Source organism: Muntiacus reevesi, chromosome 3, assembly GCF_963930625.1.
Source record: "Muntiacus reevesi chromosome 3, mMunRee1.1, whole genome shotgun sequence".
In the NCBI taxonomy this organism is placed as follows: Eukaryota; Metazoa; Chordata; class Mammalia; order Artiodactyla; family Cervidae; genus Muntiacus; species Muntiacus reevesi.
Window position 1 is genome coordinate 97996227 of NC_089251.1, and position 25418 is coordinate 98021644.

Consider the following 25418-nt stretch of genomic DNA (forward strand, 5'->3'; position numbering starts at 1 on the left):
AGAAGAGGCTGGCAGAGAATGAGATGTTTAGATAGCATAGATAGCAACTGAACAACAACCATAGAAGTAGCATTTACACTCAGGTCTTCTCATCCAAACTGGGTATACTTTCCACCCTACCACAATGCCTGGTACATAGTGAAGGCTCAATAAATATTTTTTAGAGGAATAAATGATGAGACTAGAGTGAGTTTCTGAACATCAGGGCTGGCTTTGTGCTCAAGCAGCATAAGTAGCCATGAATGCAATGTGACTTCATGGGCACCCCCAAAATATCAAGTTGTTGGACTTTGCCTGCAATTCCCTGTTAGAAAAGTACTTTTGTTTTCTCCCCTCACCTGCTCAACCATCTTAGAAATGCTTCATAGCAAGGCCTTTTTAGTCATTTATTTCTCAGTGTCTTGATTTCCTGGTGCTCTACCTACAAAGCAGTTTTTATAGTTAAAAGTTTATGGGGTTCTGCCCAGTGGGAGTCTAGGGTAACCCTAAATAATCACTCTCAGTTTTAGGTACAAATCCAGTTTCGGATATGCAGCCCCAAATACTACTAAAAGCAAAACTGTCCCCTTCCCATCAGTATTGGTGACAAAGGATAGCTATACTGCATTTTACAGCTACATTGTATTTTACAGCTATACTGCAAAAGCTATTCTCAACCTTTACTATATTAGAACTTGCTAGCATCAGAAATTTGAGGCAAAATTCCCCATTTATAAAGCCAAACTCTTCAAACCATCCTTGTAAAATTTCATTTAAATTTGTCAAGAAAGAAAAGGAGAAAATCAGGATTAGAGAAGACCTGTGTATACCACACTGTAGGGAGCTTGCAGTAAGCTATGTTCAAATTGACAGAAATTCATATTTTTCAATATTCAGGGCCTAATTATTTTAAAGATGAAAATGTGATTAAGTATGATTTCCTGAACTAATAATGTTACTGAATAACGTCTACAGAATTAGAAAACTGTGCTGGGGGAGGAAACCCACAAATGAGATTTCCCTGCAATGTAGCAATTATTCTGGATCCCAACATGTAAGCCAGGAAACAAGTCTTGCATCAATTCTGTATTTTTTCTAATTCAATTTTAGTATTTTCCTCTTGTAGTTCATTCTAAACACATAGCAGTAAGAAGGAAAAAACACAACATCACGTGGCTAATGTGGCCCCAAAGAAAAACAGCGCTTCCTTGGGAGGAAATGTGGAATCCAGGGGCCTAAGAAGGAGTGTCAGAGGGACTGGAGTTTCACCTCGACAGGACTGAGAGACACTGCAGGGATGACCCTGACGCGGAATCACAGCCTCAGAGGATACATACAGGGACACGACATTTCCTTTCCTAGGGGTCTCTGCTAGGCTGCCATGACTGGCACGGCTGCTCTGTGACTTGCATTTTAGCTCTCATTTCAGTGGATTCCTGGGTTGGGAAGATCCTCTGGAGAAGGGATAGGCTACCCACTTCAGTATTCTTGGGCTTCCCTTGTGGTTCAGCTGATAAAGAATCTGCCTGCAATTCGGGAGACCTGGGTTTGATCCCTGGGTTGGGAAGATCCCCTGGAGAAGGTAAAGGCTACCCACTCCAGTATTCTGGCCTAGAGAATTCCTTGGACTATACAGTTCATGGGGTTGCAAAGTCAGACATGACTTTCACTTACTCAATGTGCACCTGGATTTTCACCATCTTCTAAAAGAGATTTCCATCAGTTTTACAAACTTACAATCATCATTTTATCCTGATGTTTCTGTTTCATATGGAGACCTTTTTAGTCTTTCCATAATTCTAAATATTGGATAGCCTTCGTGGTCCTGTTCTATACACTAGAGATTCTCAAAGTGTGACCCATAGACTAGTAGCTCCAGTATCATCTGGCGATTATTATAAAGGCAGATTCTTGGGCCTGGCCTCAAACCCAGTAACTCATGCACGCTAAGGGTTAGGAGCCACTGACACATACACAATGGAATATTACTCAGCCATTAAAAAGAATGAAATAATGTCACTCGCAGCAACACGGATAAACCTAGAAACTTTCATATTGAGTAAAATCACATAGAAAAAGAGAAATATCATATGACATCAGTTAATATGTGGAATCTACAAATAAATGATACAAATGAATGTATTTACAAAATAGAAACAGACTCAGGGACTTCGAGAACAGAACTTATGCTTAAGGGTTGTGGTGAGGGGAAGAATGGAGGGAAGGGATAGTTAGGGAATTTGGGATCATCATGTACACACTGCTGTATTTGAAATGGATAACCAACAAGGACTTCCTGTATACCACAGGGAGCTCTGCTCAATACTATATGGCAGTCTGGATGGGAGGGGAATCTGGAGAAGAATGGATGCATGTATATGTATGGTTGAGTCACTCAGCTCTTCACCTGAAATGACCACAACATTGTTCATCAGTTATACTCCAATATAAAATAAAAAGTTTAAAAAATAAAATAAAGGTTAGGCGCCACTACTGCAGACCATTATCCTTCCACTGCCAGTCAGAGCTGGGCACCTGGAAAAGCTACTTCCCTTCAGAACCATTGTCACAATGGAACTGCAGCTTTCAGAAATTTACAGTATAGTCCCTCCCCATGCTACAACCCCTTAGCGAAAATAATTTCATATTTATTGAAAATCCACTAAATGCTGGCTGGCAGTCACTTGCCAACATTCACTGGAGCATGGAGAAAGCAAGGGAGTTCCAGTAAAACATGTACTTCTGCTTCATTGACTACACTAAAGCCTTTGACTGTGTGGGTCACAACAAATGTTGGAAAAGAGATGGGAATACAATACCACCTTGCATGCTTCCTGAGAAACCTGTATGAGGGTCAAAAAGCAACAGCTGGAACCACACATAGAACAACTGATTGGTTCAAGATTGCAAAAGGAGTATGTCAAGGCTGTATATTGTCATCCTGCTTATTTAACGTACATGCAGAGTATACCATGTGAAATGCTGGGCTGAATGAATCACAAGCTGGAATCAAGACTGCTAGGAGAAATATCAACCTCAGATATGCAGATGATATCATTCTAACAGCAGAAAGCAAAGAGGAACTAAAGAGCCTCTCGATGAGGGTGAAAGAAAGTGAAAAAGATGGCTTGAAACTCAGAATTCAAAAAAACTAAGATCATGGCATCCATGGGCATCTAGTCCCATCACTCCATGGCAAATAGAAGAGGAAAAATTGGAAGCAGTGACAGATTTTACTTTCTTGCGGTCCAAAATCACTGCGGACAGGGACTACAGCCAGACGCTGCTCCTTGGAAGAAAAGCTATGACAAACCTAGACAGTGTATTAAAAAGCAGGGATATCACTGACTCAACGGACATGAATTTGAGCAATCTCCAGGAGATAGTGGAGGACAGAGGAGCCTGGCATGCTACAGTCCATGGGGTCACAAAGAGTCGGACACAACTTAGCGACTGAACAACAATAAGTCACTGAATAATGTATCTTCAAGACTGTGACAATACAAGAGGACCATAGAAATGCCTGCTTTGGGGAACATTCACCAGCAGTTTCTCTCTTCCATTCATTATGGGGAAACAAAGGGTTTGTTTTTTGACACAATGCCTAGATTTCTACAACTCCTGGTTTATATATAATTATTATCTAATTCACTTATATCTAGAAGCCATTCTCAGACTTGATCTCCACTCCCACGAGTATCATTCAGAGAAGTATAAGGCAGAGAACAGGAGTATCTTTCACAGACAGTCAACCCTGGTCCTGCCTTGGGTCCAACCCTGGTCCTCAATGCCCCACTCAGGGCAGCCCCAACCTAGGGGTTCGCTTCACTTACCGCACTGGTCTGCACCGACTCGTTCTCTGGTTTGGCTTTTATATCAACAACTCCATCAGCGTGGCGGAAGGAGCAGTCAGCAATGACATTGTAAAACGACAGCTTCTGGGCTTTCAAACCATATTTCTGAAGCCACTTCTCTGAGTCCCAGGTGTCCTCTGGATTTGACTCATGTGCTCCTAATTGCAGTTGTGGAATCACAGTCCATCAGCCATTTATATTACACAAGGCTTTCATATGTCATCCTCAACTTAGTATTTTTCCCAAGTTGAAACATATTCCTTGTTAGGTCACATTTGTTGCAGAAGGCACACTTTCCAAAAGCAGGACTGGCAGAGAACTAGCTCACAAGACTGGAAGGCAGGAATCTGCTACTACTTTTCATTTCAATTCCTCCATTACCTAAGTTGCATGGGCAGAGGTGGCTGACAGACAAGGCAAGGTGTCAGCAGAGCATTAGACTTGGGGTCAGAAGCTCTGGGTTCAAGTCCTGGCTCCGTTACTTACTAGCTTGGGAAAGTTGCTCACACTTGGGTGAGTCACCCCACTTAAAACTCTCTGAGTTTCAATAGAATTCCTCACCTGCAGATAGCATCTGCTTGGCCTTTCTAAGCAGGCTGAAGTTATTCAAGATGAAAAGTTATGTGAAGTGTGTTGTAATGAAGGAGGAGGAGGAGGGGCAGGAGCTCCCCTGTTAGCATGGTGGCTTTATCCCTGATTCAGAGCCTGGCTCTCAACTCTGCAGGCTCTGGAACCTCCTGTCAGCTCAGGTGCCTGAAGCTGTGTCTGTGACTCACCTTAGGCTCAGAGGATCAAGTCTAGCAAGAAGGTCAATTGCCCGAATATCCTTAGCCTTGGGCACATTCCCTTGGTGTTTTCCCAAGCTTACCTGTACTCTGTAAATGGGAGGAGATGTTATGCTACCTGAGCAGAACACCCGGGTAGCCAGTTTATCATACAAACAGCAAAGTACTTACCATGTGCTCAGAAACCCTACTACCACCTAAGGGAGAGTGGGGTGTCTGAGGGTGGGCATAGAGGCAGCATGGGTGTCTTACGCTGCCCTTGAGAGTTAACTGTACCCTTTTCTTACAGACACCATGCTCAGTGGTGGCACATGGTGAAACTGACCAAGCCGGAAGCATTTATAAAATCTAAAAAACAGTGGATGCTACAAATGAGGGCTTTCTTATTCCAGAGAGGGGTTGATAACATTTCTCTACATGCCCTTGGACGGAAGGCAGAGAGGACCCTGAGCTTTTACCCCTAGTGGAACCTTGGGAGGATTGGAAGAAGGTGCTAGGCAGAGAGGTGGTTTTTAAAACAGGCACTACCACATATTAGGTCTACTAACCCTACAGTTTACTCACTTGGATCAGTCATTCTCAACTCTGCACACTGGAATCCTCTGAGATCTTAAGATATGCTGATGCCTGCCCCCCACCCCCATCATGCATTAGATTCTGTTTTAATTAATCTGGACATTGAGATTTTCAAAGTTCCCTAGGTGATTAGCCAAGCACTAGGGTAAGAGGAAGAGAGCTTTCTAAATTAAGATTTGGTCATCCCATCATTTATGCTTCCACCAGACAGATTCAACTTAAATTATACTTTTAATTAAAAAGTAGCATTCAATGTTGGGGAAATAAAAATATTACCCATAGTTACCCACTACTATATCTAAGGAGATACATAATTAGAATAATACATGAAGAAATAAAACACTTGAGAGTCAATTATTTTTCAATAATACATGAAGGATCTGTCCATTCATTTTACACTTGTCCTCAAATTCTAATAGAACAACTTTTAACAAATTAACTCTGAAACCTACTGGGGCTGGAACTTCTCAAAGAAGCTTGATTTTGGCTTTTGAACTTTAATCCAATCTGCATCAAAAGCCCCTTTGGGCACCATCTCCAATGCAGTTGGTTTCTATATGATTCATAAAGTGTCTTTTCACCTTGAACAAGGGGATGAAATCAGAATTTTCCCAGAGCTTTGGGAAGATCCTGAGGCTCTCCTGCATCACAGGAAACAGCCGAAGGAGACTGGAGCCATTTCGGTAAGTAGGGTCAGGTTCCTTGGAGAAATCCTTTTGTTGTTGCTGTTCAGTCTCTCAGTCATGTCCGACTCTTTGCAACCCATGGACGGCAGCACACCAGGCTTCCCTGTCCTTCACCATCTCCCGGAGCTTGCTCAAACTCATGTCCATTGAGTCGATGATGTCATTCAACCGTCTCATCCTCTGTCAACCCCTTCTCCTGCCTTCAATTTTTCCCAGCATCAGGGTCTTTTCCAGTGAGTTGGCTCTTCACATCAGGTGACCAGAGTATTCATGTTTCAGCTTCAGCATCAGTCCTTTCAATGAATATTCAGGACTGATTTCCTTTAGGAGGGACTGGTTGGATCTCCTTGCAGTCCAAGGGACTCTGAAGAGTCTTCTCCAACACCACAGCTCAAAAGCATCAATTCTTTGTCGCTCAGCCTTCTTTATGGTTCAGTTCTCACATCCATACATGACTACTGGAAAAACCATACTTTGACTATACAGACCTTTGTCAGCAGAAGTAATGTCTCTAATTTTTAATACATTGTCTAGGCTTGTCATAGCTTTTCTTCCAAGGAGCAAGAGTCTTTTAATTTCATGGCTGTAGTCACCATCCTCGATGATTTTGGAGCCCAAGAAAATAGTCTTTGACTGTTTCCATTGATTCTCCATCTATATGCCATGAAATGAATGAAAGTGAATTTTTCCAGAAATCCTGGGCTGGAGAAACCCTTTGAGTGACTGTTTTTCTCCATTTATTGTTGATTACAGTCTAAGCCTTTGTCTCCTCTTTACTCCTACTTTATTCTCCTTCCTCCTTTATGATCAGTAGGTACAGTAGGAAATAAACTTCATTCAGTTATTTCCATAGCAACATACACCCTATCACAGGCTTTGTTCTGTTTTGCATTGTCTTCTTTTAAAAAGAGTCCTTTATCAATGATAAATTCAAGCTGATCAGAAGAGAACTTCCTAAAAACACATCAATCCAATTCTAAGGGATTTTATAGAGTCAGAGACTGAGTTCTGACTGGTAGTTCCACCCAGGGTCAGGCACTGCGGCCAGCCTGGGGGCATGATTCAGGCTCCCAATTACCCTCTAAATGGAGGTTGGGAGGAAGACCCCCCCCAGTAACTTGAACCTTATCAAAGAAAGAAGGGGCAGTCAAGCAGGCAAAAACAAAGAGCCCAGGTACTCCAAAGCTGAAGAAAGGAGAGAAAGGGGGAAATCTTTTCACTTTCAGTGCTAATTATACCACCAACACCTGAGCCTCATATCCCAGGGAAGGGAGAGGAGAGGGAGTCATCTGTTCATTAGAGTCACTTACTAAGAGGTCCTCCCCATTCCCCTGTGGTTATCTTAATTAAAAATGCTACATAAATTCTCACCTATGGAGCTGAGTATAACACCTTCATTTATGATGGAGATGTGACCTCACAGCATATCCTGGATACATTGCTTTACCACTCCCCATGACCAATTTCTTAAAGATTCTCCCTCATCCATGGGCAGGAGAATCATACACTAGATCACATATATGTCACAAGATTAACTTAACCTGGCCTTCCTGTCCTACTTAGCCTGTCCACAGAGCCTGACTGAACCTTTCAGCTTTTCCTCATCCTTGGACATTGAGTTTGGTATTTTGAACCAAGCATTCAAGAGTCCAGTCTTGGCATGACTACACAATATGATTAAACGAATCATCTCTAGTGAGTCTTAAAATGGCTGTGAAGGTTATTCCAAATAAGGACTTCCTGAAATTTTTTGAGCTGAAGTCTTGCTCATTTTGTGAGAAAAGTCATATTATTGTTCGATTGCCATAACTGGCACACACACACATAGAATGCTCAGATGTGCCAACAAGTCTTGAAATAGTTCAGCACCTCAGGAATGATGCATATTCTTAAAAAATTTTTTTTTAATTTTTTTGCCACACCACACAGCATGTGGGATTGAACCCATGCCCCCTGAATTGGAAGCTCTAAGTGTTAACCACTGGACCACCAGGGAAGTCCTCCACATCTCCTTTTACTTTATTTATGAACAGCTATGTTAAGGTATATTCATCATTGATAACAATAAACTATACATATTAAGTTTTGACATATGTATGCTTAGGTTTATGTCAATCACTTTGCTATTTGTTGTCTATTGGCGCCATCTGTTCTTTGTTCTTTTCCAGACAGCATTTAAAAAAAATTATTAACTATTTGTTTATTTATTTATTTATTTTGTTGCATTGGGTCTTTGTTGCTGTGTGTAGGCTTTCTCAAGTTGTGGTGAGCAGGGGCTACTCTTCACTATGGTGCACAGGCTTCTCATTGTGGTGGCTTCCCTTGTCGCAGAGCACAGACTCCAGGACGTGTGGGCTTCAAAAGTTGTGGCACATGAGCTCAGTAGTTGTGGCGCAAGGACTTGGTTGCCCACAGAGTGTGGAATCTTTCCAGACCAAGGATCAAACCCGTGTCCCCTGAATTGGCAGGCAGATTCTCATCCACACCAGGGAAGTCCCAAGACAGATTTTGGATTGAGTATTTTCAATTCCAACTTATCTTGTTTGTTGGCTTGTTTTGTTATTTAGTGGGTATTTGATTTAGAGTGAAAAGTGAAAGTCGCCTCCACCTCTTTGCAACCCTCCTGACCAAAAGGCCTGGAATTCTCCAGGCCAGAATACTGGAGTGGGTAGCCTTTCCCTACTCCAGGGGATGTTCCCAACCCAGGAATCAAACTGGGGTCTCCTACACTGCAGGTGGATTCTTTACCAACTGAGCTGTCAGGGAAGCCCTTATTTAGAGTACACATCTTCAACATGTGTGTGTGTTAGTCACTCAGTCATGTCCAACTCTTTGCGACCCTATGGACTGTAGCCAGCCAGGTTCCTCTGTCCTCTTCAGGCAAGAATACTGGAGTGGGTAGCCATTCCCTCCTCCAAGGGATCCTCCCAATCCAGGGATAGAACCCAGGTCTCCTGCATTTCAGCCATTTCAGTTTTACCGTCTGAGCCACCAGGGAAGCCCATTGGATATTTGGATGGATAATTTCAATGGACATTATACTACCCCCATATGCTATAAGAACTGTATACCAGAGACTTCCCTGGCGGTCCAGTGTTAAGCATCCACCTTGCAGTACAGAGGACACAGATTTGCTCCCTGGTCAGGGAACTAAGACCCCATGTGCCTTGGGGCAACGAGGCCCAAGAGCCACAGCTAGAGAGAAAAATCCCTCACATCACAGCTAAGACCTGACACAGTAAAACAAATTAAAAAAAAATTTTTTTTTAAAAAGAAGCTTATAATAGCATATTTGCTTTTCTCCCCTTCTGAATTTCTTTTTGGCAATGCAGTGGGATTTTTTTAAATAATTGTGGTAAAATATACATAATATGAAATATATCATTTTAACCATTTTTAGGTGAACAATTTAGTGGCATTAAGTACATTCACAGTATTGGATCACTATCCAACTCCAAAGCTTTTTCAGTATCCCAGAAAGGAACTCTGTACCTATTAAATGACTCTTTCCATTCCCCACTCCCCCAGCCCATGGTAATCATTTTTGTGTCTGCTTATTTCACTTAGCATAATGTTTTCAAGGTTTATCCATGTTATAGCATGTGGCAGAGTTTCCTTCTTAAAGCTGAATAATATTCCATTGCACATACAGACCACATTTTGTTTATCCCATCATCTGTTGGTGGACATTTGAGTTGTTCACCTTTGGAACTTATGAATGATGCTGTGATTCCCCTCCTGTCTTTTATGCTACTACTGTCAAACACTTGACTTTTACATATATCATATAGAGCTCACAGGGGCTTCCCAGTGGCACTAGTGGTAAAGAACCCCCCTGCCAATGCAGGAGGCATAAGAGACGGGTTCACCCCTGGGTCAGAAAGATCCCCTGGAGGAGGGCACAGCAACCTGCTCCAGCATTCTTGCCCAGAGAATCCCAAGGACAGAGGATCCTGGCGTGCTACAGTCCATAGGGTTTAGAGTTGGACATGACTGAAGTGACACAGCATGCACACACAGACCTCACAGCACACTATTATTCCTTTTGCTTAAACAGAAATTGCTTTTCTAAAGATACCTAAATAGCAAAACATCATGTATTTATCCACAGAGTTATTTCCAGTTTTTTATTCCTTTGCGTAGAACCATATTTCCATTCATTTCTTCCCACATTAAAGCATCATCATTCTCTTCCTGCCTGAACGATTTCCTCACAGTTCAGATGCGCTGATAATTAATTCTTTTCTGCTGTAGGTAAAGATAAAAAATATCTTTATTTTACCTTTGTTTTTGAAAAAAAAATCTTCACAAAACACAGGATTCTAGATTGACAGCTTAGGGTACTGAATGAAAAAATAAAATGTCACTCCACTGTCTCTTCACTTCCAATGAGAAATCTACTACTGTGCTCATCTCTGTTCCTTTCTACAGAAAAGGTCTTTTTTTCCTCTGGTTGCTTTTAAATTTCTCTCTCTTCTCTCTCTCTCTTTTTTTTTTTTTTTTGTGGACCATTTTTAAAGTCTTTATTGAATTTTTTTGCAATACATGTTCTGTTTTATGTTTTTATTTTTGGTCAAGAGGTATGTAGGATCTTACCATGGATGGAACCTGTGTTCCCTGCACTGGGAGATGAAATCTTAACCACCACGGAAGTCCCAAGATTTTCTCCTTATCAGTGGTTTTGAGCAAATTGATTGTGATGTTCTTTGGTACAGTTTCTCTCATTTTCTTGTACTTGACATTCCTTGAATTCCTTGGATCTCTAAGTTATAATTTTCATCAAATTTGGAAACTTTTCAATCTTTATTTCTCCAAATATTTTTCTGTTCCACCTCCTGCCCTCTCCTCAGGAATTCCATCTACATTCACTGATGCTCTTCTGTTTATTCTTTGTTTTTGTTACTTATTCTTGTTATTTTTCTCTGTGTCTCATTTTGAATAGCTTCTCTTGCTATGTCTTCAAGATCACCCATGTTCTTTCCTGCAGTGTCTAATCTGCCATTGATTTTGTTCAGCATGTTTTCACCTAAGATATTTTCTTGCCTAAAAGTTTTCAACTGTAAAAGTTCAGCATGTATTTTTTCAAAAATACTTACCTGCCTCTACTTAACGTTTTGAATATAGGAATACAGTTATAATTACTGTCTTCTGTCAATGCTAATATCTGTGTCAATGTTGATTGATTAGCAAGGGGCACAGCCTTCTTTTCATGCCTAGTAATCTTTGATCAGATGCCAGTCATTGTGAGTTTTACCTAGTTGGATACTGGATGCTTTTATATTCTTATAAATCTTCTTGAGCTTTGTTCTGAGATGCAGTTAAGTTATACATAAAGAATTCTCTCCTTTCGTGTCATGCTTTGATGCTTACTCAGGAGGGCTCAGAGCTGTTTAGGGCCAATCATTTCCCATGACTGAGGTAAGACCTTCCCAAGCAGTCCACCCAGTGTTCTATGACATAAATTTTTCCAAATGGGCTGCTGAAAACAGGCATTCTTCTTCACCCTACATGAGCTCTAAACCCTTCCTTTCTAACTCTTTCCAGTGGATCTTTCCCAGCCTTGGGTAATTTCCTCACAGAATGATCAGGAGAAGCAGAAATCACAAGAAGGACTCTTGGCAGATTTCCAGAGTTCTCTCTGTGTTACTTTGTCTTGTGAAATCTAGATATCTTGATCTCCCTGGATTCTTAGCTCTGTCTCCCAACCTTGGAAGTTTTCTGTGCTCCTTCTTACACCATGGCAAAGCATTAGGCTGAGACAATCAGAGTTTACCCTGGATTTTCCTGTATCTCTCAGGGATCTCTGGCCTTTGATACTTGGTATCCGGTGTCTTTAAAAACCAATGCTTTGTGTGTTTTGGTCAGTTTCTGTTTCCCTTAGGGAATTCTCATGTACCACTCTTGGTAATTAAAAAGAGGTCAAAATTACCAACAGCCAGAGTGTGTGTGGCCTCACCATCTTCTCACTCCAGGCATCAGGCTGATGAGTCATCCCCGCCAGAAACTGCCCTTCTGAGCCTATGGTTATAGGTGCCAGCTGGTCCCTGAACCAGTACACCTAGCCTGGGGGGCAGGTGAGGGGCTGCCATGTTCAGGAAGGGAGTCTTTGTCTAATACACATGAAGGTTCCACTTATAATGACAGTCTACCTGACCTCCTCCATTCTGACCCTTCCCCTCTCCAGATGACTACACGATCTCCTCTGACCCACAGGTCCTGGCAGCTAAACATGGGAGAGGCCACTACCTTCACACGAAGCAGACACAAGGTCTTGGGTGACACAGCATTGGCCTCAGTAACACTGGGCTGTGGATGGCAACAGCAGCAAGTCAGTCTCTGCGGCCAAAGCAAGGTTACAAAAGCTTCCATGGGTATCCAACAGTGGAAATTTAGGTATCCAAATTTTCCTTTTTGGTACACAAAAAGCATCTTGAAAATTTATGCTTGATGTCATTTTGGTTTTTAATTCTGGGTATGTGTTTATGTGTATTAGATTGAAACAAAGGGGTGACAATCTATCCCTCTAAAGATTACAGAGGCCAACAACCCTTCTGTTTCCTTTAGAAACAATATCTAAAAACGTTGCTACCCTCAAGAGTACCCCAAGCTTAACTATTCGCTGTATTAGTTTGCTCAAGATGCCATAAAATGCTTCAGACTAGGTGACTTAAACAGAAATTTATCTTCTCACACTTCTGGAGGCTGGAAGTCCAAGATCAAGGTGCCTACAGGTCTGGTTTCTGGTGAAGCATCTACTCCAGGCTTGTGGATGGCAACCTTCTGGCTGAGTCCTCATGTAGCTTTGACTTTATGTGATGTGTGAAGTGAGAGAGGTCTCCTGTGTCTCTTTCTCTTCTAATTAGGACACCAGTTCTCTTAGATTAGGGCCTCACCCTTATGATCTCATTTACCTTTAATTTCCTCCTTGAAGGCCCTATCTCCAAATACAGACACATTGGGGTTACTACTTCAACATCTGAATTTGAGGGAGACACAATTCAGTCCATAATGCTCCCCAAAATAAACACCTTATTCTAGGTCCCCTGTTTCATTTTCATTCTTCTCTCAGGATGACAGAGGACTCTCTGAGTATTTGACTCTAAGATCACCTTTGGGGGAGGAAGAGGTATTCCTACAAGTGAGCAGTCCCTCCGGACTAGCCTGATTGGGTCTCTCCTTGGAAACCCCAGAAAGCTGGTCCTTGCAAAGCAACTGTCACTGCTGCCACCCCAGACCCAAGTCAGGACACTCACTCACGGGGAAAAGTCAGTTTCACCAGGATTTTATCAAGCCATACAGTGCAAGCTCACTTCTGCCTTCTACCCCCTTCCTCCTTCTACTCATGTCCCTTTCCCCATTTCTCCTCTTCAGCTGCATCTGTGCCCCCAGCCAGCCTGGCCTCCTTGCTCTCTTCCCTCACAGATGCCTCTGTAACATAGGCAGGGTACCAGGAGCAATACAGCATGGCAGAGGTTCCCAGATTTTGTTGCACAATAGCATTGCCTGGGGAGCTCTCAAAACTCCCAGTGTCCAGACTGAGAGAGAAAAAAACTCCCAGTGTCCAGATTTCATCTTTTATGGATTAAATCAGAATGTCTGTGTTTGGAGCCGGACATCAGTATTCTTAATGAGGAACTCGGTTTTGAATCCTGGCTTCGTTAGTTCTAGTGTGGCCTTGAGCAAGTTATTTAGCCTTAAATGGAAATAATAGCAGCATCTATCTTATAAGATTGTAGCAATGATGAAATGAGATAATACCTATGAAGAACTCAGAACTGTGCCTAACATTTAAGGTATGTACTAACTACTATCATTACTAGCTGTGCCCTAAATGAAACTACTGACTACAGAGGAAAATCCTTTACTAACTCAAGAATTCAGGGATGAGAATCAGTATACTTATTGCCCTAAATGTGAAAGAGAAAAGATAGAGCTAACAGTTACCAAGAACCTCCTTGGTGCAAAGCATGCATTATTTAATTTTTACAAGAATTTCTCAAGACCAGTATTATAATTATTTAACAGATGAATAACCAAAGATTCAAAGAGGCAGTCAGGTTAATCTAATGATGGAACTGGTATTTACAACCACATTTCTCACTCCAAACTCAGGCTCCTCTGAATCTTCTTTTCAGCTGGCTCTTGACCCATGGTCTTCTATGTTTGTCTTTGTATCATCCAATTTTAGCAAAAATCCTGCTAAGATAGTTTATCCAGAATCCCTCACTCTCCATATCTGAGAAAAATTTCTCATACCCAATTGTCGCCCAGGTGATGTCTGATCACCTCAACCTACTTTCAGCAAGAATCCTGTCAGATAGGTTTAGCCAGAAACCCCCTTTGATCCCTGATGTTTCTTCTCAGTAATTTTCCATCCAGCAGCCCTCCACCCTGCTCCTTGGGTGCAAATCCCCACTTGATCATGTTTATTAATAACTGATTCCACTTCCATACTGAGGTCTTTTTTCCCTTCTTGCAATAGTCCCTGAATAGAACCTTGTTTTTTTTAACCATTTGGCTGTCCGTCTCTGGTTTTGCTTTGACAACCAACAGACACACATATGTGCATGCATACACAGACACACACAACAGAGCTCTGGAGAGTCCCCTCAGGAGCTCCTGCCAGCTGGACTAAGGAGCTCTCCTTGGTAAGGAACCTGGAAACAGTCCCAATCCCCGATCAGTAGCAGTTACAACTCAGTATTGACTCTTTCACACTCGTGCCTGTCAACAGCACCCACCATGGTCTGTTGTGGCCACGCTGGTCTTGGGAGTCTCGGCCACCAGCCTCCGGATCTGGGCCAGTGTGCTGCCAGCTTCCTCCATCTCCCTCCAGATGAGAAACACATCTTCTCTGACCCCAGCTCCTGAAAGGGAAACCCATGTAAGCAAGTGACTGCAGGAGGCTCCAGAACCCTCTGATAGTCTGAGCAGGCCTGGCACACCCTGGCCAAGTTTCTAGAATATTTCTGAACATCAAATTCCATTTTTCCCACTAATTCTTTCTGAGATTCAGAAGTGAAATCCCTAAGAAAATGCTGTCATCTCAAGAAATCATAAATGCAGATTTTAGGATGCAATAGGTCCTCATAAAGGAAATATTTGTAGCAGCCAATATATTTTAAGATGAGTTTAGTAATAACACTCAAATAAAATAAAGAGTAAAAATATTCAAAAAGCATCCAGTGAAAGCCAGAGTTATCACTGCGGGGCAGGGAAACTCAACGGTCTATGAAAATAATACCCCTCACCTCTTGACCAAGTTGAGACCTTCTGCTCTTCCGAGACCACCTTCACAACTTGGTATTTTTCCCTAATGTACTAACAATTCTTTGGCCTCATTTTCTGGAACTCTGCTGTCTCAGTTAAGGCTGTATGTCTTTTTTTTTTTTTTTTTTTTTAATGATATGGCTAAATTAAATATAGACATTTATATCATTGTAGCAATCAATCATTCAGTCAATCAAAGTTCATCCCATGGGTAAGAGGTCCAATGCTGGGATAGAAGCTCTGCCTCCACTAAGATCCTGGCTCTAACAAGTGAGTAGTTTGAGAGGTTAAGGATGGTGTAGGAGCAGGAAGATGGGTGTGACTATAAAAGTGCAACATGAGGGAACCTGGGGCAGCATATTGACAGCATTAATATCAATATGCTGGTGGTGATATCATCCTATAGTTTTGCAAGATGCCAAAAAGAGCAGGTGGGTGGGACTTCCCCAGTGGTCCAGTGCTTTAGACCTCACCTTCCAATGGAGTGGGTGTGGGTTCGATTTTGGGGAGTTAAGATCCCACATGCCTTGGAATCAAAACACCAAAATGTAAAACAGAGGCAATATTGTAACAAATTCAATAAAAACTTTAAAAATGGTCCACATTAAAAAAATCTTAAAAAAAAAAGAGCATGTGGGCATTTCTTACAGCTACATTTCTCTCTACCTACAGTTCTCTCCACTTTGTCCGCTGTGCATACGAGGTCAGCGGCAACTCCAACAGGCAACCACACTTGGCAGATGCCACTCACCCATTTTCAGTGGCATCCGTGGGCCCAGCCACCACCTGGCACCACTTAAGGCATCATGGGGGCTACAGGGGAGTCTCTGCTCTGGGGTTCTGCTAAAAGGTTGTGTAGATAAGAATTCAGCAGATGTATTCTCTAGTTTTAAAGATTCCATTTCAAAAAACTTTATCCAAAAAAAACCCCATACACAACAAATCTATTTCACAGACTGTATGCAGTTGGCTCAGAGAACACTGATGTTTTTACTTAAGTAAGCTGAGTCCCAATTCTCTAATGATAAATACCTTTTCAGAGTACCTGCTATGTGCCTGGCATTGTGGTTAGGGCCTTCTAAACATTTTTTCATCTCTCTTCACAACAACTCTGCAGGCAAATTCTATTCCTGTTTCTGTTTCACGACTGTGTAAATGGAGGCAGAGCTAGTTGTCCCAGCTCATACCAAGGTCAAAGTGGAAGAGCAGGGTATCAAATCCAAGTTGATGTGACTGTACCAACTCAGCACCCTGACTAGTTGTCCTGGAATGGGGATGACTGGTTTATAGAGGCCCCTGCAGCCCCTCCCCCAGCTGCTGATGGCATCCCATTTAACAGTCCACAGATGCCAGAGATCCCACAACCACAGAGAATGAAGGACCACCATCAGGTCTAGGAGATTTATCCACCCCCAAAAGACTGACCTTAAACCACTAGGGCAGACTGGGACAGACCAGAGTCAATGTTCCTGACTCTTAAAATGTAGTCCAGAAGGGCATGGGGAAGTTGAGGGACCCTAGAGCTTTGCCCTCCTGAAGGATTGAGTGAGCGAGACAGTATTAATAGCCGTATTCATTAAGAAGCAAGTGACAATCCCTGACAGAGATGGATAGCCACCAGTGCTCTGCAGCCATCAACAGCCCCAGGAGTGAAATGTGATGAGTGCCCAGCTCCACGCTGGGAACTCCAAAAATATCGCAGACTGCTGCCAACTGCAAACCTGGAGCCCACAGGACTTTCTGACCCTGTGACAGCAAAGCTGACTTCCAGCTGCTTGCTTCAGCCTAGATGTGTTAAGTAGCAGACTTCTCTCATTAAAAGCCTCAAATGAGTCAAGGCTTTCCATTTTCCCCAGGCTCGTCAATGATATGTCAAGAAGTGGACCACTCCTTCAGCATCAAAGGAAAAGCTTCCAAGGAAATACAGTAGCCACTCACTGATCCAAGGACAAGAAAGTATGTTTAAGGGGCAGCAGTGAGCTGGGATGTGCTCCCCTGAGCAAGGAGTCACTAAACTATCACTCTACTGGTTTAGTTGTTAGAATTAGGCAGCTACACATTCCTATACTGGGGATCGGGAAACAAAACAACTCAGAACGACCAACCTAGGGCCTCCCTAGTGGTTCAGTGATAAAGAATCCGCCCACCAATGAGGAAGACACGGGTTCGATCCCTGATCCAGGAAGATTTCACATGCTGGGGAGCAACTAAGCCCGCGCACCTTAACTGCTCTGTGCTCCAGAGCCTGGGAGCCCCAACCGCTGAGCCCATGTGCCACAACTACGGAAGCCCATGAGCCCTAGAGCCCTAGAGCCCTGTGCTCTGCAACAAAGACGAGCCACTGAAACGAGAAGCCTGCGCACTGCAGCTAGAGAGGAGCCCCTGCTCACCACAACTAGAAACAAGTCAGAGCAGTAACAAAGACCCAGCACAGCCCAAAATAAAATAAACAAATTATATATTAAAAACCTACCCACTTAACTAGGTTTGCTTTAAAAACAAACAGAATGAAACAAAACCAGTTAGTAGACAAGAAAAAAAAAAAAAACAGGCAATAAAAAGCCTAACTTAGAAAGAAGGTAGAGGGGTTTTTTTATGACTTTAAAAAAATATTTATTTATTTGGCTGTGCTGGGTCTTAGTTGCAGCATGTGGGATCTAGTTCCTTGACCAGGGATCAAACCCAGGACCCCTGCACTGGGAACTCAGAGTCTTAGCCACTGGACCACCAGGGAAGTCCCCAGAAGGTAGAGGTTTTATTTCAAGTTATCCTATAGGCAGTCAGAAAGAGATATTTTTATCTGGGTCACTTCTAAGGAACTTAGATGGAAAATCAAAATAGCTGCAGCCAAGGAGACAGCCCACTGAAAATAGAAGAGTGTGGAGGATGAGACACAAGAAATTTCAGTATTCAGAAAGCTCTGTGAGTTTGAAATTCTCCAGGTCAAATCAGAGAGGAGACGAAACCACAATGGATCCTGACCATCAAAGTATAAGCCATCTAGAGACCTGTCATGCACAGCAACAGGGTACCGTTCCTCATAGAGACACCAAGGTGACCTAAAAGACCCTCCAGTCCAAAGGACTCTCCCCCCTCACCAACGCCTGACATCCCCCTAGGCCTTGTGGCAACAACTTGAAGGCTCCCAGAATGCTGACACCAGTTGGAGCTGGGGTCACATCAAGCTGCTGTTTGTCGTTTGTACCCGGCACAGACTTTTCAGACTGGCTAGTTCAACATATGAATGAGACCCAGGTCAGGTACGTTTTGACGTTATCAAGGGAAGAGCCCACAGAGTACCTGCCAGCAAACACCATCTCCCTGTTAAACTTGCCTCACCTGCAGCATAAAGTCCAGTTGTCAGAGTCCAATTCATTAATCTTTTAAAATTTAATTAATTAAATTATTTTTGACTGTGCTCGGTCTTCACTGCTGTGTGCAGGCTTTCTCCAGTTGCAGTATGCGGGCTTCTCACTGCAGCAGCTCCTTCAGTTGCAGAGCACAGGCCCAGTAACTGTGGCACGTGGGCTTAGTTGTTCCACGGCATATGGAATCTTCCCAGACCGGGGATTGAACCCGTGTCCCCTGCATTGGCAGGTGACTCTTAACTACTGGACACCAGGGAAGTTCCCATTATTCTATTCATTTGGCAAATACTCACTGAGCAGTTAGTATACATGGTGAGTGGACACTGTCAAGTGAGCAGGGCCCTGCTCCCTGAGCTGGCATTTAAGTCCAGGGCTCAAGGTCCCCCAGTACATCCCTTCTAACAGTTTGCCACCATGAACCTGGCCAGAGCACTGTCCTCCCAGCTCTCCAGGACCCCTGCATCTACCCTGTGCTCCCAATCAGGGGCTCACAGCCCACCACTGCACTTACCCAACCCCACCCTTCAATCAAGGCACCGGTCTGGTTCCATCATCAAGCTTTGCCCAGCGTCTCCATGAAACGGCCATCTGCCTTCTGCCCCTTCTTAATTCCCATGAAATGACCCAGCCACAACCGCAGCTCTCAGTGCTTTTGCTGCCAGGACACACTCTCAGGCCGCACGCCATTGGACAGGCTGGCGCCATATGCAATTCCTGGCTGCCTGGCATGTCAACCTCCACTTCCAAAGAGCACAGAGAAGCATCGGGCAGAGATGGTGAATTAGTGTATCCAGACATTGAATCCAGGCTAATTTAAGTCAATCCTTCACAAACACAAGGCTTTATTTTTAGTAAGCAGCTGCTAACAACACAGCTCACCACTCAGCACTGTGTCCAGGGCCATTCGGGGGCCGAGAGCTGTCATCTACAGTTTTTCTATGGTATCAGCCTGCAGGGTTGGATTACAGGTTCTGTTTGCAAGGGCACAACATCTCTTCTGTCTTTATATCCTCCAAGGCACTCAGCACAGGATCCAGAGTTTCCAGTAAGAATTCCTATCCTTCCTCCTTTCATTTTTTTTATGAAGAAACAATGACTGAGTATCTAATATGTTCTTTCCTCAAGGAATTGCACTATCTCATAACTGACAGCCCCTAATCAGGCAAGAAACTCTTCTGAATGGTATATAACAGACTTATATCATTTGAATATATGGCTATGCCCTAGGTGTGCTGGATATTGACAGTGACATGCCCTAAAGTAGTAAGCTGTTTACTTGTAGATCTTCATGCCACAGCAAGGAAAGGCTCACCTCTCCCTCTAATATCTGAAATGTTAGCAATACCAGGGGCAGGAGGAGAAAGGTGATTAAATTAAATTAAAACCACTCTCAGCAACTGTGAATCCCAGACCACCCCCTGGGTCGGACTGTGAGCTCATTAAGTGTGTGGCCCTTTCCCCATGGCCAGGACTCTTGGTGGAGGAACTGGCACCCCTGGGTGGACTGCCTGAGCCCTAAATGCCTATTCAGCTTTAAGGATATAAAAAAGCTGAAGGTGACTCTCAAAGGCCAAACTTTCAGGAAAACATGGCACATCTCTTTTCAGAAAGTGATGAATCATTTAAAAATAATAATAAACAATGAGGTAATTAAAATTCCAAGAAACGTAAAATTACAATATGGATCTGATAAAAGGGGACATATTACATCCATAAAGGGATTGAAAGTGGTGAAATTGGTAGCTTTTGTTATAATGGGAAAATTCACAGTTCCTTGTGTTAAATTACATATTAAGATATTTTGCTCAGCCTCGCCCTATGGAAATTAACCACTAATTCAGTTCAGTTCAGTTCAGTTCACTCAGTTGTGTCCAACTCTTTGTGACCCCACGAACCGCAGCACGCTAGGCCTCCCTGTCCATCACCAACTCCCGGAGTTTACACAAACCCATGTCCATTGAGTTGGTGATGCCATCCAACCATCTCATCCTCTGTCATCCCCTTCTCCTCCTGCCCTCAATCCCTCCCAGCATTAGGGTCTTTCCCAATGAGTCAACTCTTCTCATCAGGTGGCCAAAGTATTGGAGTTTCAGCTTCAGCATCAGTCCTTCCAATGAACACCCAGGAGTGATCTCCTTTAGGATGGACTGGTTGGATCTCCTTGCAGTCCAAGGGACTCTCAAGAGTCTTCTCCAACACCACAATTCAAAAGCATCAATTTTTCGGTGCTTTCTTCACAGTCCAACTCTCACATCCATACATGACTACTGGAAAAACCATAGCCTTGACTAGACGGACCTTTGTTGGCAAAGTAATGTCTCTGCTTTTTAATATGCTATCTAGGTTGGTCATAACCTTCCTTCCAAGGAGTAAGCTCTTTTAATTTCATGGCTGCAGTCACCATCTGCAGTGATTTTGGAGCCCAAAAAAATAAAGTCTGATATTGTTTCCACTGTTTCCCCATCTATTTACCATGAGGTGATGGGACCAGAGGCCATGATCTTAGTTTTCTGAATGTTGAGCTTTAAGCCAACTTATTCACTCCCCTCTTTCACTTTCAGCAAGAGGCTCTTTAGTTCTTCTTCACTTTCTGCCATAAGGGTGGTGTCATCTGCATATCTGAGGTTATTGATATTTCTCCCAGCAATCTTGATTCCAGCTTGTGCTTCTTCCAGCCCAGCATTTCTCATGATGTACTCTGCATATAAGTTAAATAAGCAGGTGACAATATACAGCCTTGACGTACTCCTTTTCCTGTTTGGAACCAGTCTGTTGTTCCATGTCCAGTTCTAGCGGTTGCTTCCTGAGTACATCGTGAGAAATGCTGGGCTGGAGGAAGCACAAGCTGGAATCAAGATTGCTGGGAGAAATATCAATAACTTCAGATATGCAGATGACACCACCCTTATGGCAGAAAGTGAAGAAGAACTAAAGAGCCTCTTGATGAAAGTGAAAGAGGAGAGTGAAAAAGTTGGCTTAAAACTCAACATTCAAAAAACTAAGATCATGGCCTCTGGTCCCATCACTTCATGGCAAATAGATGGGGAAACAGTGGAAACAGTATCAGACTTTATTTTTTTGGGCTCCAAAATCACTGCAGATGGTGACTGCAGCCATGAAATTAAAAGACACTTGCTCCTTGGAATAAAAGCTATAACAAACCTAGACAGCATATTAAAAAGTGGAGACATTACTTTACCAACAAAGGTCCATCTGGTCGAAGCTACGGTTTTTCCAGTAGTCATGTACGGATGTGAGAGTTGAACCATAAACAACAAAGCTGAGTACCAAATAACTGATGCTTTTGAACTATGGTGTTGGAGCAGACTCTTGAGAGTCCCTTGGACTGCAAAGAGATCAAATCAGTCAATCCTGAAGGAGATCAGTCCTGAATATTCATGGGAAGGACTGATGCTGAAACTGAAACTCCAATCCTTTAGCCACCTGATGCAAAGAGCTGACTCATTTGAAAAGACCCTGATGATGGGAAAGATTGAGGGCAGGAGGAGAAGGGGACAACAGAGGATGAGATGGTTGGATGGCATCACTGACTTGATGGACATGAATTTGAGCAAACTCCAGCAGTTGCTGATGGACAGGGAAGCCTGGTGTGCTGCAGTCCATGGGGTGGCAATGAGCTGGACATGACTGAGCAACTGAACTGAATCAAGACCTTCGCATTTATCAGGTGAAGGTGTGACCTAAGGGAAGAAGAAGATTGAGTGTAGGTGGGCAATTCTTTTTTTTTTTTTTTTTTGACTTAGTTTTTATTTATTTATTATTATTATTATTATTATTATTTTTATTTTTCAGTGGGTTTTGTCGTACATTGATATGAATCAGCCATAGAGTTACACGTATTCCCCATCCCGGTCTCCCATCCCACCTCCCTCTCCACCCGATTTCTCTGGGTCTTCCCAGCTCACCAGGCCCGAGCACTTGACTCATGCATCCCACCTGGGCTGGTGGTCTGTTTCACCACAGATAATATACATGCTGTTCTTTCAAAACATCAGGTGGGCAATTCTTAAACCTTAAACTGAGATCCTATAGTTATGAAGGGAAATTAAATTATCAAGTGGAAGCAAAATTGATATCCTAAGAGTTTGGGGTTCCCTGAATAGGAACTTTGTCTTCTATTCCTTTTGAATGTCCTCCTCACCCCTATAGAGACTCCAAAGCATACACAAGGCATTTAATAAGTGCTTAATTAACCAGAGGACTGTCTCAGAGCAGTATTAATAAGAAATCCAAGGCAAACCATCATTAGAAGGAGCAGGACTTTGGAGATGATTAAAGTCTCAGCCTCGTAAACTGTAATGTGGCAACAGTTTTGGAAGTGCAGCTGCTCTGGCTCCATCTATTGAATTAAACTGAGTTCTCGGGAGCAGGAAGGAGACCTCTGAGAGAACCACTCTCAGTAAACCATAAACAGGCACCAGTCGGTGCTTCTAAATTAAATTACAGCTTAGAAACAAAGAAGTGATGCCAAGTCTGAGTGATGGGCCTGCAAACTTTAAATATCTAATTCAAGATCACAATGTCTTCCAAGGATAAGTACTTGGTTGCTTTTTCTCCTTAAGCCAGACAGCCAGAACATACCTTAAAATAAGTAAAACTTGGTTTTGTAATACCTAGTTTCTTTCATGCATTTTTCCTTCACCAACACACAAAAAAGTTTAGTTTCCAAAGATAGAATCAGCCAAATTTTTACAGCCACACCATTTTTGGACTTCAGAACAATACTCTGGACCAGAACAGATTTCCTAACACCATTTTGCCAGGTGTATTGGACACAAAAACTCAGAAAATCATCTTTTCCTATTACCCGAAATTCACTCCTTTTCTACTTCTTTTTTTTTTTTACCCCTCACCTTTTTTTTCCCCCACACTATACAGCACGGGGGATATCTTAGTTTCCCAACAAGAATTGAACCCATGCCCCCTGCAGTGGCAGCTCAGCATCTTAACCACTGGACTGCAATGGAGTTTCCTTTTTTCCCATATTTTTTAAATTGAGATATAGTTATGCTATACAGTAAGTCTTTGTTGTTTATTTATTTTACATATAGTCATGTGTATCTGCTAATCCCAAACTCCTTATTTATCCCTTCCCCACCCTCTCCCTCTTTGTAATCACAAATTTGTTTTCAATGTCTATGAGTCTATTTCTGTTTTATAAACAAGTTCATTTGTATCTATTTTTAGATTCCATATATAAGTGATATCATATGACACTTGTCTTTCTCTGACTTCACTAAGTATGATAGTCTCTAGGTCTGTGCTTATAAAGTCAACTAATACCTGAAAAAGGAGCCAGGAATCCTCACTCAATAGAAAAATTATAGTCTCTTCAATAAATGGTGTTGGGAAAACTGAATATTCACATGTAGAAGAATGAAACTGGACCTCTATCTTATGCCACTCATCAAATCAACTCTAAATGGATTAAAGGCTTAAACATAAGTAAGTTAAACATTTTGAAACTGTAAAACTACTAGAAGAAAACATAGGGGAAAAGCCCCTTGATACAGGTTTTGGCAACAATTTTGGGGGATATGACACCAACAGAGCAAGCAACAAAAGCAAAAATAAATAAGTGGGGCTATATCAAACTAAAAATTGTCTGCACAAAGAAAGAAACTATCAGTAAAACAAAAGGCAACCTACAGAATGGAAGTATAATAGATATTTACCAACCTTTTATCTTAGGAGGAGTTAATATAGAAAATGTAAAGGAACTCAAACAACTTAATAGCAAAAACACAAACAAACCAATTAAAATGGGCAAACAACTTGAACAGATATTTTTCCAGAGAAGACATACAAACGGTCAAGAGATATATGAAAAGGTGCTCAACATCACTAATTATCACGAAAAAACAAATCAATACCACAAGATATCACTGCAAACCTGTTAAAATGGCTATTATAAAAAGATAATAGTGTTGGTGAGAATGTAGAAAAAAGGCAACATTTGTGCACTGTTGATGGGAAATGTAAACATGTGAAGCCACTACAAAAAACGGGATGGAGGTTCCTCAAGAAACTGAAAATAGAACTATCATATGATCCAGCAATCCCACTTCTGGATATATAACCACGCAAAATGAAATTACTGTCTTAAAGAGACATCTGTACTCCTATGTTCATCGCAGCATTATTTACAACAGTCATAACATGGAAATAACCTAATTACCCACTGACAGATGAATGGATTTAAAAAATGTGATTTTATATTTTATTTTTTATGGGTATAAAAATTTAAAACATCTGTCTATGCAATATTAATCAGTCATGAGATAGAAGGAAATATCATTTGTAACAACATGAATGAACCTTGAGGGCAGCTAAGTGAAATAAATTAGAAAGGTAAATGCTATTATGATCTCACTTATACGTGAAAACAAAAAAAGCCAAAGTTGTAGAAAGAGGAATTAGAATGGTGACTGTCAGCAGCTGGGGTGAGAGAAATGGAGAGAAATTGGTCAAAAGGTACAGATTTCTAGTTATTAGATGAATAAATCCTGGAGATCTAATGTACACTGTGGTGACTATATTTAACAATACTGTATTATACACTTGAAGGCTGCTAAGAGAATAGATATTGAATGCTCTCAAAACACAAAAAATGTAATTATGTGAGGTGATAGATGCTTTAACTAAGCTTATTGTGATAATTACTTCACAATATATGTGTATCATGTCATCATATTGTACATCTTAAACTTTCACAATATGTCAATTGTATCTCAGTAAAGCTTGGTGGAATAAAAGAAACTCCTGGGCAACCAGGCAAAAAGACGAGTCACTTATGAAAGAAAAAAAAAATCAAGCTGGCCTTGGAGTTCTTCTCGGCAGCATGATCTATGAGAAGATAACACAGCACAACCCGTAACA

At 42.1% G+C, this 25418-nt stretch overlaps 1 protein-coding gene across 2 annotated transcripts in view; it reads right to left on the reverse strand.

Annotated features, from left to right (window-relative positions):
- The window catches only part of VWA3B (von Willebrand factor A domain containing 3B), a 180087-nt gene that overhangs the window by 110637 nt on the left and 44032 nt on the right, over positions 1–25418 (reverse strand). For both annotated transcript variants that reach the window (XM_065927450.1, XM_065927449.1), the window contains exons 8-9: positions 14622–14747; positions 3813–3991 (exon numbers count right to left, since the gene is read on the reverse strand). In XM_065927450.1, the coding sequence (XP_065783522.1) occupies positions 3813–3991; positions 14622–14747 (305 nt within the window). The remainder of the gene's footprint in view (positions 1–3812; positions 3992–14621; positions 14748–25418) is intronic.